The following is an 18,438-nucleotide window of genomic DNA, read 5'->3' on the forward strand; positions in this document are numbered from 1 at the left end:
TTCCCACTCGTGGATCTGCTGAGTCTTTCTGCTGAGCAGATCTGCCACGGTGTTTTGGACTCCTGGGACGTGTTGGGCCAGGAGAAAGATTTTTTCTGGAATTGCCCATCTCCATATGCTCTGTGCTAATTGAGAGAGCTGTGGAGAGTGTGTGCCCCCCTGTTTTTGAATGTAGTACATGGCAGTCATGTTGTCTGTGCGAATGAGGACTGCCTTGCCTGAAATCTGCATCTGGAAGGATTTTAGGGCGAGGAAGATTGCCAGTAACTCCAGATGGTTGATGTGAAGTAACTTCTGTTGCGGCGTCCATGTGCCCTGTACTGTGAGATGTAACAGATGAGCTCCCCAGCCGGTGAGCGATGCGTCTGTTAGGATTATCTGTGGGACCGGGTCCAGGAACGGTCGACCTCTGGAAAGGTTTGTGGTGTTCCACCACTGCAGAGAGCGATGGGTGCGACCGTCTACCAACACCAGATCTGTCAGTAGCCCCTGGGCCTGGTTCCACTGGCGCGCTAAACACTCTTGGAGTGGACGCATCTGGAGTCTTGCATGGGGCACTATGAAGATGCAAGAGGCCATCATCCCTATCAGTTGCATAAACACTTTCGCTGGGAGAGAGTGTTGACATATGAATTTTTGACGCAGAGCCTGTATATTTGCAATCCTGGCAGGATTGGGATAGGCTGTGGCTTTTGAGGTGTCTATGGTATCACCGAGGTATTGTTTTGTGTGTGATGGTACCAGGTGGGATTTTTGGTGGTTCACCGTGAAACCTAGCTGGTGAAGTAGTTGGATTGTAGCGGCGGTATGTTGCACACATTGTTCGTAGGACGTGGCTTTTATTAGCCAGTCGTCCAGATACGGGAAGACGTGAATGTGCTGTCTTCTGAGGTGTGCAGCCACTACTGGCACTTGGTGAATACCCTTGGTGCTGTTGTTACCCCGAACGGGAGCACCTTGAACTGGTAGTGTTGCCCGTCCACCACAAATCTGAGGTACTTTCTGTGAGACTGGTGTACTGGGATGTGAAAGTATGCGTCTTTCAAGTCCAGAGTGGTGAGAAAATTGTTCTGGGAGAGGAGTGGAAGAACCTGTTGAAGGGTTACCATGTGAAAATGGTCTGAATGTATGTAAGTATTTAGAGGTCTGAGATCTAGGATAGGTCGTAGAGTCTCGTCTCTCTTTGGAATCAGAAAGTACAGGGAGTAGACTCCTAAATTTTGTTGATTTATGGGGACCTGCTCTATGGCTTCTTTTTGCAGGAGGGAGATCACCTCCTGTTTTAGTAACGTAGCATGTTCTTGAGACATAGGGCGTTGCCTGGGTGGAATGTTTGGGGGGGTAGATGTTAATTCTAGGCAATACCCTGAACGAATAATTTGGGTCACCCATCTGTCTGAGGTGATTGTCTCCCGGACGTAAAGGAAATGTTGTATTCGACCGGAGTGGAATGGTCTGGAGGGAGCGGGGGAAAGTCATTGGGCAGGAGGTATGGCAGAGCGGGCGGTATTTGTTTTGCCTCTGCCCTTATTATTATTGCCTCTGTATCCGCCTCTTTGATAACCCTTTGTGAAGGTAGATTGAGGAGGGGATTTGTAGGACGTGGATGCACTATCCGAGGAGTAGCCTCTGCCCGTGCCCCGAAAGGAAGAGCGGCGAAAAGAGCGCCTAGGAGTGTGTGACTGTAGGGCTCCCATGGATTTCGCCGTGTCAGTATCTTTTTTCATCTTTTCGAGGGCTTCATCAACTTTTGGGTCAAATAGATGATCTTGGTCGAATGGGTGGTTCAATATAGAGGCTTGTACCTCAGGTTTAAAACCTGAAACTCTGAGCCAAGCATGGCGACGGAGAAGGACACTGGTGTTTATGGCCCTGGAGGCTGTATCTGCTGCATCTAGGGCACAGCGTATAGAGGTATTAGTTATTATTTTTCCCCCTTGGATCAATTCATTAGCCCTGTTCTTGTATTTTTCAGGGAGATGGTGCATGATGGCCTCTAACTCATCATAGTGCGCCCTGTCGTATCTGGCCAATAGCGCTTGCGTGTTGGCGATACGCCATATGTTGGCGGCTTGTGACGCAGTGCGCTTCCCTGACGCGTCTAGGAGCTTGGACTCTTTGTCAGGTGGTGGTGCTTCGCCTGACGCCTGAGAATTTGAGCGCTTCCTAGCTGTAGATACCACCAGGGAATCCAATGGTGCCAGGCCTTTAAATGTATGAAGGGTCTGTGGGGGCGGCTTTGTATTTTTTCTCTATACGGGGGTTTAGGACCCTGGCCCTGACTGGGTCTTTAAAAACCTCCGGTGCATGTGTAATCACTCCCTTTAACATAGGTAGAATGACCGTAGACCTATGTGCATTGTCAAAGGTGTCTAGGAGAAAATCTTCCTCCACTGGGTCAGTATGTAACTGCACCCCGTGGTAGTGTTCCGCCTTTTGTAATAGGTGGTGAAAGCCTAAGGAATCTTCAGGTGGGGATGGCCTAGATGGGTAAAGGTCATCCTGTGGGACATCTGGGATGTCCGGATTGTTATAGTCGTCCCATGGGTCTGGAGATCCAGTAGGGATGGGGTCTTGTGGCACATCTGCTGGATCATAATAAGGGTCTCCTAAATCGTCTGGGACAGGAGACAAGGTTGGGGAACGATGAGGCAGGGGTGGGGAGGGTGGAGGAGGTGGGGAAGGCACTCTGAAATGGGAGGTAGCAGTGTCTTTCCTCTTTGGAGGTGGAGGTGGAGCTGGTTTGTCCAAGTGTCTCTTTTTTGAAGACAATGTCAAATGTCCAGTTTTTGGATCCTTGGTGAGTGTCTTTTGGAGAGGGTCCGGTGTGAAAAGTTCTTGCGACACTGGTTGTTCGGTCGGCGCCGAAGTTTTCAGGGCCGACGGCTTTTTAGGCTTGTCTAAGCCATGCTTCTTTGGGACCTCCGATTTTTTGGTCGGTGCCGAAGAAGGCTTCGGCACGGGAGCGTCGGTGCCGAGGGCCTTGTGATGTTTGGTCGGCACCGGAAGGGCAGGTTTCGACACTGAAGGCTTTGGTACTGGGTTCGGTGTGGAGATGGAGGCCGATCTTTTCTTCGGTGCCGAAGGGTGTTTTTCGGTACCACTGGTAGGCTGGCTCGAGCCCGAGCTGCCGGAAGGCTTAATAGGCTTCTTAACCGGGCCCGAAGGTGAGGTGTGAGAAGCAGTATCCTTGGCCTTGCCTAGGCCCGAAGGCGAAGGTGTGACCGAAGCCTTTTTGGGTATCGGCGTGGGAGGGGGTATTGTACTCACGACCCTCTGCGCCGGGGTGATGTCCTCCACATCTGAGTCGTCGGCCTCGGAATGTTGCGTCTAGCCCGTCGATCTCGAATAGTCTTTTTAGAGCGAAAAGACTTGCAGGCGGGACATTCTCGGGCCTCGTGTTCAGGGGAGAGGCAGAGGTTGCACACCTCATTAAGATCGGTGTGGGGAAACTTGGACCCACATCGAGGGCACTTCTTGAAGGGAGTTCTTTCCATCAGCCGAGACCGAAGCTGGAATAGGCCCGAAGGCCGCCGTCGACGACCGGAATCGAAGAAGTGCCGAAGAGAAGGTGATTAAGATTATTTATAATCTGAAGGAGCTCGATGAGCGAGGATTTTTGCGTCGATCGTTGAACTGGAAAAGTTCAGAACCGGAGCGCGAAGTATTACATCGGAGCCCGATGGCGGAAAAAAACAATCTGAGGATGGAGCCGAAGCCCATGCGCAATACGAACCAAAGGAGGAGTCACCAAACTCGTGACTTCCAAAGACTTTCCAGGAGGAAAAACAAACTGCAAACATCCGGGCCCAACACCATATGGCGATCTATGCTCAGTGTATAATCTGCAGCTCATATGCCTCGAACACAATGTCTTGGATTGTTGCTTTCGGAGGATTAATGTCTTTAGGGAGGCAGTCGTGTAACTTTTTCCAGTTGATCGTATAGCATGCTATGGTAGTAGGCTTGCGGGCCTCTTTAAGAATGGTCATGCATTTTGTGGGCAGAACAAGGTACCCAAATTCGATGACTTCAGGAGCCAAATCGCAAAATTAAGCTATTTGGGGTTGGAGTGCCTACATTTTGGGATAGAAGATCTAGCCTGTTGGGTAGCTCCTCGTGAGACACTAGAGAGAGGTCGAGAACTGTGGTAAACCAGGGCTGTCTGGCCCACGCAGAGGGTGAGGGATGTTTGCCAGAGCTTCTGCAACATGAATGGAAGAAGTGGGAGAGGGGGGAAAAGCGTAGGCAAATATTCTTGAGTGGACCAGCTCATCCAAGTGCACTGCCCATGGACTGTGGATACCTGGAGGCAAAGATTGTGCATTTTGCGTTTTTGCCAGTGGCAAACAGGTCTGAACGGGGTACCCCCAATGGCGGAAAACGGGAGTACAACTTGGGGGCGGAGCTCCCACTCATGGGATTGTTGATGCATCCTGCCGAGCAGGTCTGCAAAGTCGTTGTCCTACTGGGTATGTATTGTATGAGGAGATGGACCTTGTGATGAATCGCCCACCGCCAAATGTCCCGGGATAGGGCCGACAACGGAACTGAGTGTGCGCCGCCCTGTTTCTGCAGGTACAAAATGGCAGTTGTGTTGTCTGTCCAGAAAAGAATTACCTTGTTTTGAATGAGGGGGAGGAAGGCCTTGGGGGCTAACTGGATTGTCAACAACACCAAATGATTGATGTGGAGATCCCATTGATCGGGTGTCCACACACCCTCTACGGGCAGTCTTGTAAGTTTGCCCCCCCAACTGGTCAGTGAGGCGTCCATGATGATGGTCATTCGAGGCTGTTCTTGGGGCTGGAGACGATGAAGCAGTTGAGGTTGACGGGCGAAGCTTACAGGCAGCCTTCGGCCCTGAAGTTTGTGCGTGACTCAAGTCTGAACCCTCTATTCTGTGCAGACCATGGCCTTGCAAAAGTGGTGACTCGGGGACCTCATGATTGCATACAGAGCTCGAGGCTCTAACCTCCCAGAGAGGTAAATGATGGCGAGGAACCATCTGTAAATGATGGCGAGGACCATCAGTCACCGTGCCCAGTTTGGACTGGCATTGCGCCGGGAAGGGCTCGTTCTACTTCACATCAGAACCAAAACTCTCACTCGCCGGTGGCCTCCTGCTGCTGGTTGCCCTCTGTGCTTCGGTCCCCGTAGAGGTTGAGTTGTCTTCCTGCTGTTGGTGCGCCATCGAGGATGAGGCGATATATTTGGCTCAGAGGTTCCGAAAGTTTCTTTATTACGGAAAAAGAGACAGGCTGTGCAGGAGTCCTCTCGATGGTCAGCAGATGGAGTTATGTCCTCGGGTACTTTGAGTGACACTTAGGGCAAAATTAGAATGGAGTCCTTTCCATCACAAGAACCTTCTTGTGGATCACAGAAGGCTTTGAAGGCCTGATCCACAAAAAAATACATTAAAAAAATGAGCGGAAGAAGTACGCAATAGGTGAAACCATACGCATGATTGCAGATTCTTCCGCCAAGGAACGGATCTGAGAAGCCCGGCAAGAACACCAGGAGGCATTAAACCGGGGATTAAGGGACACGTCTGAACCCGATGGTGGAGATGAAAAATCTTACAATGAAGCCAATGCCCATGAACATTTCCAGTAATAGGTGGAGTCACAGTACCTCATGACTTGAAATGTCTTCTTCGAAACAATTTGCACACATCCGAGCCCAGCACTGCAGGGCAGGTGTATGCACAGCATGTCTATCTACAGTTATATATGTCACATATCATTTTATATCTGTTCTGTGTAGCTATAAATTAAAGGGATTGTTTGAACGTGTAGGAAAAAATAGAAAAGTGAACTATTTATCAATTTGTCACAACATTTTCTGGGAGGGACAACAAAACACATTAAAATTGGGCAAGTCTAAATATAAAAAAAAACCTGATTAGTCTCTCACAAAAATGGAACATTTCACTAACTGAAAGGAATATTTGGGGAAACAGGAACTAAGAGTTGTACCTGCCTGTCAGACATGACTCCTAAATCTCACAACAGAATCAAAGGCATATGGCTATTGCTAATGAGGGACCCCGACTTCACAGTCCACGTCCAAACTCTGATTAGTATGGCTACCTAATGCAGTGCCACATTACTCCTGACTTAACCTAAGAGAGACAAGTCTCAAAGATGGTCAAGAATTATGTAGGTCGTTCACTCTCTTAGGGCACCTCAGAGTAATGCAATTGGCCTGTCTCCCTCACTGGAGTCTAGAGCCCCCCTTTCTGGGTGAAAACTCACAAGTACACATTGATGTTTTCATGTAGCCTTAAGAACATTTTAGTCCATTGTCGGATTGGCCCAATATGTATCTTTCTCCTGCATTGCTTTGTTCCTTGCTAATTAGTGTCTTCATTTTAATAACATAAGATGCCCAGACACAAGAGCAGGAAAAAGTTACTCGCCTAACAGCAACATGATACTATTCCCATTATACCCTCTTCTTACAATTACCACATACGATCCATGTAAGTGGCACCTACATTAAAAATGTTAAGTATAAAGTTAAAGTATAACTCACTTACATTCAAGTATAACTTACTCATTAAAATGGTTTGGTAACATATGAATTACAGCATGACCTTATTACCTATGGCCCATTTCTGTAATAGATGGGTGTCTCGGCAAAACATATAAGCATTGTTTCCAATAGTCAACCAGAGTATGTCCTGGCAAGACTTACCTGCATCATTGCCAATGCAGTCAATAATCAGACAGATCCCCAAAGGGCGGCTCTGCATCGTGTAACATTCATTGAGACCCTAAAAAACATAAGCATATCACATTAGTTTTTCTTCTGTCAGTCTTCCTCAACATCACAAATGCTCTGTTTTTCCATCCCTATTGACTGCAACTATCTTGTTGGGGGGAGCAAATGGAGTAAAACTGATAGAAAAACAGAAGCCAAAAAAAAGAGTGAGAAAGAGGAAACAAATTGAAAAAAGGGAAAAAACGTGTGTGGGAGTGAAATAGGGAAATGTACTGCAATTTACAACTCTCAGGCCACAAGAAAAATACTATATTTACTTAATCCTATAACATTCTAAACTGCATTCTATACTGCAGGAAGTGGAATTTATAGCACCAATTATGAAGATATACCCAAAAATGGTGCATAACAGGCAGATTTTGGAACTTTCAACACCAAAATGTGTAGGTCTCATTATTTACAGGGCATTTCTCCTTCCCCCCACTGTTTCACCTCAGACATAGTCCATTCAAAATGTGTTTCCATGTTATTTTATTATTGTGAACGCGGGGCAGCTGCCATTTTCTAGTAGACCGCTCAGCATTTCAAAAATAACTCTTTGGCTGACTATTTGCCTGGCTCCTGAATGGGCTCTGGAAAGGAGAGCTAAAATACCTTGGCTGTGATAAAGATCTAACACCTGTAACTGGCTGGCTTTAGATGAGTTGTTCCTGAACCCTACCATCTTCGGGCCCAGCTTCCGAAAACATCTGTTGAAAGCCTTCCTAGCTAAATGTGCAGAGAAAAGGATGGCAAGAAAACTCCGGTCTGTCCACGGCTGTAGCTCACGCTCAAATCAGAACCTGTCTTGGTATTGAGCCGTATCTTTTATGGGTGAAAAATATACAGCAATGGTACCTGTGGGTCAGACAATGCCTTAACACTGCCCATTTCTAGGTGGCGTACCCAATACATAGCATCTTTTCTGTTACTCTTACAGCCTATAAGTGATTGTCTGTACAGAGCACCATGCACTTTATCCTCTTTTGCAAATACTATTCTGCGTTGAGGTCTGTATACATATTACCACTGTTGAAGCAGACCAAGATAAGGCAGTGCAGGGCTGCCCTGCGGACTATACGCCTGCACTCTGTATCATGACCAGCAGAAAACTGGCCTCTAAAGTAATTGCCTTTTGGACACTGAATGCTTGAAATGCTGCTTGTAAGTACACTTTATGATGTATTAGTCAACTCAGACAGTTTTAAATAGGGCTTAATTAAATCCTGTAACAGAACTGCTTTGTAATTGGCTATGTCCTGCAACCAGTATATGAACATGTAAAACTGATACTTCTTTTATATTGAGCCGCTTAAGGTCTTTTTTTTTTTTTTTAAACTTTAAGGTTTTCATGATGCATCTGCTATTTATGTGTCCTTTTATGATTTTTAATCAAAATCAAATAAAGGATTGACTTACTTTTACTATCTACTAATTAACTGGTGTCGGGGGCGTGGCCGAGCCGAGCCGCAAGATGGCCGCCGTGTAACGGGGCTCTGCCGGCCGAACGCACTATCCGACGGCCCATCCGTGCTTGCCTCCTGATCTGGGCGGACAGAGTTGTGGCGAGAGGTGCTGAAGATCCGTAGGACCCGGTGGCGGCTTTCGCGGCTAAAATCGGCGGCGAACTCACAGAGATCTGGCCCCCGCGATACACCGGCGACCCGCCCACTTCGTGCCTGACGGCCGTCGCCACTACGCAAGCCCCTGGTCGTGGGCCTCTAGTCCAGCGCGCAGGGCGGCACTGCCGCGACGACCTGTGGAGGTGCGGCGGCTGAATCCTGGGCGGCCTGGGCGCCGCTACATGACACCGGAGCGGCGGTGAGCCCACTGCCCCTTGCGGGCGAAGTCACGTGGGACGCGCTGGAGGAGCCTGTGTGGTGAGGAGGCGCCCGCGATACCTGCCTCGGCTGGCGCACCCGCTGGTGCGCGGAACACTGCTGAGGACACCCGCGATGGTGGGGGCTCCCTGCTTGGTACAAATCTGAGAAGCCTGGCTGTCTGGCCTTTGAGGTACCCAACCTACACGACGTGCGCTGGCCGATGGTGAGGACGGGACGGATCTGGGGTGGCTGATTCCATCCCTTAAGGCCCATGTCCATACGTTCTGAGTAGAGCGGCTCACACAACGGTGGCTTTGGTGCGTTGGAGACCTGCCGGGTTGGCGCTGCTGCAGGGGGTGATCGAACTGGGTGACAGTTGTGTGCCCGGGGGGGGCTCCCTGTGTGGCCAGATACCAGCGCCTGTGGCTGGCTGGCTGTCGGGGCTCCCCCCCCCCACTGGGCCCCTCCTGAACTCGTACCCCTGAAGGCAGATGGGGAAGCCAGATGCTAAGCAGCCGCGGCTGCATTTCGAAAGGAAGTCTACCCGAAATGCTGAAGCGGACCCGACGTCGCAGACGGTGGTCCCGGAGACGCAGATGGAACCCCCGCCCGATGATGATATAAAAAGTATGTTTCGTGAATTCAAGGGATGCCTGCGGGAGATAGACAACAAGATAGACTCTATGGCGCAGCGAATGGAAGGCATTTCGCGCACAGTCGATCAACACGGAGAGAGACTCACGGCGGTGGAAACGCGGATCGCGGATTGTGAAGAAAGCCACAGCGACACTCGGGAACAACTGCTCCGCATGGACAAGGTCCTGGAGGTAATACGTGGGCGCAACGAGGATTTGGAAGCCCGCTCCCGTAGAAACAACATACGTATTATTGGGATTGCTGAGTCCACGAACATTGGCAACATGGAGCAGTTCGTTGAGGGAATGTTCCGCGACCTGTTTGGGGCAGAGCTGTCGGGTATGTTCCTGATCGAGCGGGCACACCGAACATTAGGTCCGCGCCCGGAGCCGGGGGCGCCGCCACGACCGATACTTGCCCGCGTGCTTAACTACCGAGACCGGGACACCATACTGCGGCTCTCCTGAGAAAAAGGCGGGCTTACTTTCCAAAACATGGCCGTTTCCCTCTACCCTGACTTTTCACAGGCTGTGCAGGCGGCACGGCGCGAGTTCATACCGGCCAAAAAGATCTTCCAAAAAGTGGGAACTAGATACGCCATGCTATATCCTGCCAAGCTGAAGATTCAACACAAAGGGAAACCACTGATATTCACGGAGGCGAAAGAGGCGCTGAAATTCGCCAGGAAGACGGAGCGATCACACGGAGAGCCGCGCGGCGATAGCGCATCATCGCCGAGAGATCGGCTGAGTGACGTGGAATAAAAGACCAGTCATTTTTACAGACCATGCACTCCTGTACTACTAAGATGCGCCCTGAGACTTTACTGTTAAGTATACGCTACTCTCCTTGATTCCCATATCCTGATCATTGAGGTGGGTGGGGGATGGGTGGGGCTTGGGACAGGGCCAGCTCGCCACGAGACATGGCACACTTTGGTCCCCGAGGCGGACGCTATCGCTGCTTTGGGAAATACGAGAGTCTTCGCCTGCTGGGTCTGATCTGCTAACGATTTTGGACGGCAGAAACTGTTCGGCCACCCTATCGATTGTAGATGGGGTAGTGTGCCGGTGATCCCGCGCCCTCGCTGGGATGATTCCCGAGCTAAGGTTACAGAAGTACTGTTTTTGGGTTAATTTTGGGAGGGTCAATGCATCTCAACCTAATTGGGGGATTGGAGTGGGAGGAGGGGGGGGGGGGGATTGTTATTGTTATATATTGTTGAACTGCAGCATCTTAATGCCCGACTTCCTGATGACATAGTGTTAACCCTGACCGCACATGCCTTGCAACTGCGTATAGGACCTGCCACGATAGGCATCTCATCGCTCGCCCCGGCCCTTACACCGCTGGTGCACTCACAGTTGCGTCAGACACATCACCAACTGCACCACTGACCGCGCTGTGCTGCCTGACATGGAATATCCGCGGTCTTAACGACCACCGCAAGATCCGACTGACCCATGTGCATCTGACCAGGCATCACATCGACATATGTCTCCTGCAGGAAACCCACCTGCTGCAGAATGCTGGGGACAAACTACGACATGCTAGGTGGGGGGAGGTGCACACGTCTGGCTGCTCCAGCTATTCTCGAGGGGTGGCTATATTGATTCGTAAGGGCCTGCCCTGGCAAACATTTAAAGTGCTGGCCGACTCGGATGGGCGGTATCTCATCTTGCTGGGGAAACTGTTTCATAAGCCGGTTATACTGATTAATACATATGGCCCTAACACGGACGACCCTGGTTTCTTCCGGACCGTATGGCTCAAGGCACACTCACTGGGAGAGGGGGAATACATATGGGGAGGGGATTTCAATGCGGTGCTATCGCTGGAACACGACAGGGAGGGGGCTGCACGCACGCATCACCCACGCGCGGCGGACCTTATTCGAGGCCTCATGGAGGAATACAATCTGCTAGACTCATGGCGGATATTACACCCCGAAGGGAGGGAGGGCACCTGCTTCACCCCACACAGAAAGGCATGGTCCAGGTTAGACTTCTGGCTCCTAACTCCGCATATACATGCGTGGACATCTGAGGTTCACCACAGAGCGCGTACACTTTCCGACCACTCCCCTGTTGAACTAGTGCTACAGGTCCCCAAACCATACATCACACCCTTCACATGGCGGCTACCGGCGCAGGCCTTATTGGACCAGGTATTCCGCGAGGAAGTGCACCAACACATACTTGACTACTTTGAACTAAACACGAACTCAGTGGCGACCATGGGCACCCTCTGGGATGCGTTCAAGGTGGTGATAAGGGGCCACTGCATAGCGGGGCAGGCGAGGGTATTGAAGGACATCAGAAATACCCTTTAGCGGCTAGAGGACCGCCTACATGCTTTAGAAATACAATACTGCTCTGACCCCTCGGCTACAACCCTGGCGGAAACACGCACCACACTAACGGAGTACCAAACTGAGGCAGACAGGGAGCTTAAATTCTTACATAAGCATGCAACGGCGCGCCTGTATGGAGAGGGGGATCGCTCGGGCAAAACTCTTGCCCATTTGCTGCGCCCGCAGAGAGCCTCCTCATACATTCCCTCAGTCGAAACATTGAGTGGAGACATCGCGTGCACGCCTCCGGAGATCCTGGACACATTTCGGTCTTTTTATAAAGATTTATACCGCTCTCGGGGGGTGCCCACTTCGGTAGACCTCTCTGATTACCTAGACACGGTGCAACTGATATGGTTTAATGCGCACCAAAAAGGGTACTTCGATCGCCCCTTCACTCTCGAAGATGTCAAGGAGGCGTTGGGGTCATTGGCAGCGGGCAAGGCGCCGGGGCCAGATGGCCTGCCAGCGCAGTTCTACAAGGAGTATGCTGACATCCTGGCCCCCCGGCTGCTGGCTGTCTACGCTGAGGCAGTTGAATCGGGTGTCCTCCCAGACTTCATGCGAGAGGCCCTAATTATTGCCCTGCTAAAACCTGATAAGAATGCCCAAAAGTGCGACTCATATCGGCCACTGTCCTTAATTAACACGGATGCAAAAATATTCGCTAAAATGCTTGCCCTGCGGTTACAGCCGGTGTTGCCACTCATGATCCGCCCGGATCAGTCGGGGTTCGTGCCAGGCCGCTCCACATCCCGCATCTTACGAACCCTTTTTGGGGTCCTGCACTATTTGGCCCCCCACGTGAGAGCTGCGGTGGTGCTATTGGACGCCACGAAGGCATTCGATTCTCTGGAGTGGGGGTTTCTATTCCCCTTGCTACAGCGTATGGGGATAAGTGAAGCATTTATCCGATATATTAGACTACTATATACCACCATCACCGCCCGGGTGCGGGTGAACGGGATTGTGTCTGAGCCTTTTGCGATTAGACGCGGCACGCGGCAAGGTTGCCCCCTGTCACCCCTGCTGTTTGCGATAGCAACCGAGCCCCTGGCGGCCCGGATTAGACAGCACCATGCGGACAGGGGTATCGGTTTCTCCTCCCGGGCGTTGACTATCTCGATGTATGCAGATGATATTACACTATATGTAACCGACCCGCAGGAAAACCTTTCCCCAATGACGAGTGAATTGATACAGTATGGCCTATTATCAGGAGTGGCCATAAATTGGGAAAAATCGGTAATTCTGCCTTTGACGGCTGGGACACCCCGCTTCACTCCAGACTGCCCGCTGGAATGGGCGACAGGTCCGGTACGCTACCTGGGGGTATGGGTCAGCACAGACATGCAAACGTTGTGGGTAGAGAACTACGATCGGGCGCTACATTGGATAGAGGAAAGGGTCAGCCGCTGGAAACATTTGCCCCTGTCGCTGGCGGGTAGGATAGCTGTGGCCAAAATGGTCATCCTGCCCAAGCTACTCTACTTATTTGTCAATGTTCCAATTCCCCTGACAAAACGCTTTCTGAACCAAGTGCGCTCGTTGATGATCGAACTGGCATGGGGGGGGAAGCAGCCAAGGGTGGCCTGGGAGACCCTTACTCTTCCACAGAGACAGGGAGGTATGGCGGCACCAGATTTTACGCTGTATGCTTACAGCGCACAGGCGCAATTCTTGCACTATTGGGCACATCCAACGCCGTTTCAGCCGCATGTGGCGATAGAGGCAGATAGGGTGGCCCCGTTACCGCTCAACACTGCCCTGTATACACAATACAAGAGGCGGTGTACTGAAATTGATACGGTGCACACGCTTAAGTGGGCATGGGACGGTTTGCGCCGCAGGGCCAAGCTGGACCACCTCTTCACTACATCGGTACCTTTACGCGGCAATCCCATGTGGCCCCCGCTGCAACACATGAAAACTGGAGAACGCGCGACGACGCGCGGCCTTCACGTGGCGGGGGACATTTTCCCTGCCGATAGCTTTATTACGCTGGAGCAAATGTGCAACACAGAGGCCCCGACGATGATTGACACCCTGCTCTATTATCAGCTTCGGCATACTTGTCAGAAGCTATCTCCCACATTTCCGGCGCCGCCGCCTAGTTTGCTGGCGCTGGAGAATGTACTGAAGGTAGAATCGGGACGCAAATTGATTTCCCGCATATATGGACGCATGCAAAGTGACCATCCAGTAGTGACCCCGGCGGCGCGCGGTCTGTGGAGTACTGAACTGGGAGTTGACATCACTGACGCTCACTGGGATATCTGCTGTAAAATGCTTGAGATGCTGTCCCCCAACTACAGACTCCGGCTGATCCATTTCAAATACATACACATGACATATCGCACCCCCAGCCGGTTGCATCGTATGGGCTTGAGAGACACGGATAACTGCTGGAAATGTGCCGCACGCGGCGCCGATTTCATGCATATGGCATGGGGGTGCCACACGCTTGCCTCCTTCTGGACCAAGGCCCTGGCGATAGTATGCACGATCACTGGACTACAGATTCCATGCACCCCGCAGGCTGCACTACTGGGGATCTTGCACATGGTACAGCCTAAACACCGTAGACTGCCGGCCATGCTCCTTTTGCTTGCTAAAAGGCAAGTCGCGATACACTGGGGGGCTACCACATCACCCACTATTAGGGAATGGATTAAAAGTGTAGTATATTGCCAGACACAACTTACTCTATACTGGGAGCTCATGCCGGCACGTTCCCGACCTAAGGACATATGGGAGCCATTCACATATTGGTTGGCTCACACAACGCTCCAAGAACTGTAGAACAGCGACCTGCACCGTAGTGGGGCGGTAGGAGACGGGCGCCAGGTGGCCCATGCGGCGCTGCAATTGTTGCTTGCGGTATAGGAGGTAATGGGGGTATGGGGGGGCTGCGGCGGAGGAGATATGTGGCAACTGTTGAATACTGACGAGTGGACGCCTTTTGGTCCTCCGGAAAACATTGAGATGGTGGGGAACAGTGTCATCAATATTATGTCCTATACACTCTGCAGTGAATTGTATTTGTTTTGTTGTGAAAATGCAAATAAAAAGAATTTAAAAAAAAAATTAACTGGTGTCAGCCATCTTGGATCCAAATAAATAAAAAAAGAAAACGATGCTCATGTCATTCTGCTGGCACACACATGCACGTCACAGCAGAGTGATGCAGCAGTGGCTGCATCATTGCGCTTTTTTAATTTTCTTTCTTCGCAATTGCTGTAAAGAATCGGCAATAAATATTGGCAAAGTCAACGGATGAACAAGCTGAGACCTATTGGCTTTGTGAAAGCGTGTTATTATGTTTTACCTGCTTGTGCACCAGTACCTTCCTGACCAAATGGCATTTATACTACATAGGTCTTCATATAGCCAAAGTAAAACTGGAGATCTGTGGTACTGCATGTCACAATCCGTGAGTTCAGAAGTTCGTTATTAGAGACTAACGTGACCTCATATGTAGCTGCGACTACCTTTTATCTGTGGTAGAAAAGCATTATGTTTATTCATCCATCAGTCTCCATCAGAGCATCTACCCTATTACCATCCCTATCCGGAGAGGCACATACTATAGACAGAGGTTTCCTGGTCTGTTCCTAGATGGAAGGACACTGGCAGAACCGGCACTGAGCTGCCCAAAAACATTTAGGGTCTCGGGAGGGATATGTCTATTTTTTCACTAGTATGGGGGTTATTGATCTCAGTGAGTTCACAGTCAAACCATAAATGCTTTGCTGAATCTGGGAATACACTGAAGCCTTTGCAAAAACACACAATGTTAACATTTTAATATTTTGACTACACTATCTATTTCTCTGTAGGAAGTGCAATATCATAATCCTGAACTGTGCTTTGAATGGAAGCGTGAAAAGCCACCATATGTTGACCTGGCTAAGTACACCTCGCCATAATAAGATTCTGGAGTGTACATCCCACAGTGATCTTGGATTTGCAAAATAAACATCCTTCAAACCCCGTTTGGTGGTTCCAGGTGGTCTGCAGGTCAAAATCAGGTTTTGACATAAGATATTTTCAATTTGCTCTCTGCTTGATCTCTATAAGCTCTTATGACTGAAGCGGTGGTTGATGGCTTTTTTTTCTTCTAGACTAAAGATGTCAATTGCAATGTTGCTTTCTACCTTGATAACTCCTAATCAGAAGCATCAGTAGGTGCTTTTGAATTCCACTGTCAAATATAATGCACTTCTTTGGCAGGCTGGTATTTAACCGCATGAGTGCTGGAGACCCTGGTTATCCCTTAATGAAAATTAAATAATTTCACTGAAAGTTCTCCTGTAGGATCTCAAAGAATTCCGAGATAATGACTGATTGACTGCCTACCCCAATTCCTGCTCTGCACTTCTGGTCACATTCAGTTGGTCACTGGAGTGTTTTTGGTTTAATCCTTTGACAAAATGCAGTTTGCCTCGGTGTTGAGCAAGAAGACAAGTGGTGTGTCCTACGTGCAGAAACTTTGGATCATAGTGATAAAAGCCAAACACTAATTTGGGTACCTTTGACATTCGTCCTCTACCCAATTCTATGAGTAGCCTGAGCAGCCCCCAAAAACCTGTTAACAAATGCAGTGTAGGCACCTTTATTTGAGTGTAGGAAACAAGGATTCTCCTAATTCTGTACAGATAAAGCAATGTTGTTTGTATTACTGTGGATACAAAATAATCTTAAGATCATGCTCAATCAAGGACAATATGAGGTTATGATTAAGATCATGCAAAAATGTCACAGGAACATGCCATGGATTTGATGCACTGTGGGGTAAGGAAAATGCTACTTACCAGCATGCATCTGTTCTTGGCATGTAGAGCTGTAGATTTGCATACTTGTGCATAGATCGCCATCTGGTGTTGGGCTCGGATGTTTGCACTTTGTTTTTGTCTTGGAGGAAGTCTTTGTAGTCACGAGGTAGGTGACTCCTCCTTAGGACGATATTGCGCATGGGCATCGACTATCTCCAGATTGTTTTGCCATGGATGGTTATGATGAAGTTAGTAAGAAATAGAAAGGATGTCCATGTGTAATGTATCTAAGTAAGATAGTACAGGAACAGAAAGAGGTAACCGGCGAGGCAGGTGGGCGAATACGAATCTACAGCTCTACATGCCAAGAACAGATGCACCCTGCTAAGTAGCATTTTCCGTTTGAGGCATATGAGCTGTAGATCATATACTTGTGCATAGACTACACAGCAGTTACCTCCTTAGCGGTGGCTACCTGTATCTGCTGCAGTGGTTTGAAAAAGTGTTCTTAATACAGCCTGGCCCACACTAGCTTGTTGTTTTGCTAGCACATCTACACAATAGTGTTTTGTGAAAGTGTGTGGTGTAGACTAAGTTGCTGCTTTGCAGAGATCATCTAGGGGAATGTTCCCCAAGAATGCCATGGAAGCCCCTAGTTTGTGTGTGGAATGAGCTCTAGGGGGAATGGTTAGTGTGCGTTAGGATTTAAGATAGCATATTTGGATGCATTTGACAATCCACCTTGCAATACCCGCTTTGGAAATGGGATTGCCCTTATTAGGTGGGGAGAAAGCCACAAAGAGTTGTTTAGTTTTCCTAAAGGGTTTTGTCCCTTCAATGTAGTAAAGTATTGCTATTTTAACGTCTAACGTGTGAAGAGCCCTTTCTGCCACTGAGCCTGGTTGTGGGAAAAAAACTGGGAGTTCAACAGACTGGTTAAGATGGAAGGCAGGAACGACTTTAGGTAAAAAGTTTGGGTTAGGCCTAAGAACCACTTTGTTATGATGGCTTTGTAAAAATGGTTCTTGTATGGTTAATGCCTGGAGTTCACTAACTTTTCTGAGAGATGTGATAGTGACTAGGAAGGCTACTTTCCAAGTGAGGAACTGTAGTTCGCATTTGTGCAGAGGTTCAAAAGGGGGACCCATGAGTCTAGTAAGACCAATAATTAAATTCCATACTGGAGAGGGTAGAGCTCTAGGTGGAATTATTATTTTAAGTCCTTCCATAAATGCTTTAATAGCGGGTACTCTAAACAAAGACAAGCGTTGTCTGTTTCGGAGATAAGCTGCTATTGCAGCAAGATGTAGTCTTATGGATATATTTGCTAGGTTACATTGTTGTAGGTGTAGGAGATAACATATGTTTTGAATAGAAGCATCTGGTGGATTGATTTTGTTATTTGTACAGTAAATTACAAATCGTTTCCACTTTGCGGCGTAACATTCTCTGGTGGTAGGAAGTCTAGCTTCTTTAATGATGTTCATGCACTCTGGTGGGAGATTGAGGTAACCAAACTAAGACTTCAATAGCCAGATCGCAAGTTTGAGTTGATTGGGATCTGGATGCCTTATCTCTCCATGGTTTCGAGTGAGAAGCTTGGGTGAGAGGCACAGTTTTTGATGAGGAACTTCTGATAGTTCCAAGAGGGTTGTGAACCATGGTTGTCGGGCCCCTGTTGGAGCAACTAGGATCATTGTGAGGGAATGCTGTTTGAGCTTCCGAACCACTAACGGGATTAGTGGGAGAGGCGGAAAAGCGTAAGCAAATTTGTCTGACCAGTCCATCCATAGTGCATTGCCTTTGGACAATGGGTGTGGATACCTGGACGCGAAGCTTGGTCATTTTGTGTTTTGATGTGTGGCGAACAGCTCTATTTCTGGCTGACCTCACATGTGAAAGAATGGAAGAAGAACTTGAGGATGAAGTTCCCATTCGTGGATCTGCTGTGTTTGACGACTGAGCAGATCTGCAATTTGATTGTGTACTCCTGGGAGGTGTTCTGCAAGGAGATATAGGTTTAGCGGAATGGCCCATCTCCATATGCTTTGAGCTAGGTGTGAAAGCTGTAGAGAGTGTGTCCACC

The 18,438-nt window shown here is 49.2% G+C and overlaps 1 protein-coding gene across 10 annotated transcripts in view; it reads right to left on the reverse strand.

The window, feature by feature from the left end:
• The window catches only part of CFLAR (CASP8 and FADD like apoptosis regulator), a 388,388-nt gene that overhangs the window by 67,306 nt on the left and 302,644 nt on the right, over window positions 1–18,438 (reverse strand). For all 10 annotated transcript variants that reach the window (XM_085649017.1, XM_085649015.1, XM_085649014.1 and 7 more), the window contains one exon: window positions 6,700–6,778. In XM_085649017.1, coding sequence (XP_085505143.1) covers window positions 6,700–6,778 — 79 coding nt within the window. The remainder of the gene's footprint in view (window positions 1–6,699; window positions 6,779–18,438) is intronic.

Source organism: Triturus cristatus, chromosome 3_2, assembly GCF_964204655.1.
Source record: "Triturus cristatus chromosome 3_2, aTriCri1.1, whole genome shotgun sequence".
In the NCBI taxonomy this organism is placed as follows: Eukaryota; Metazoa; Chordata; class Amphibia; order Caudata; family Salamandridae; genus Triturus; species Triturus cristatus.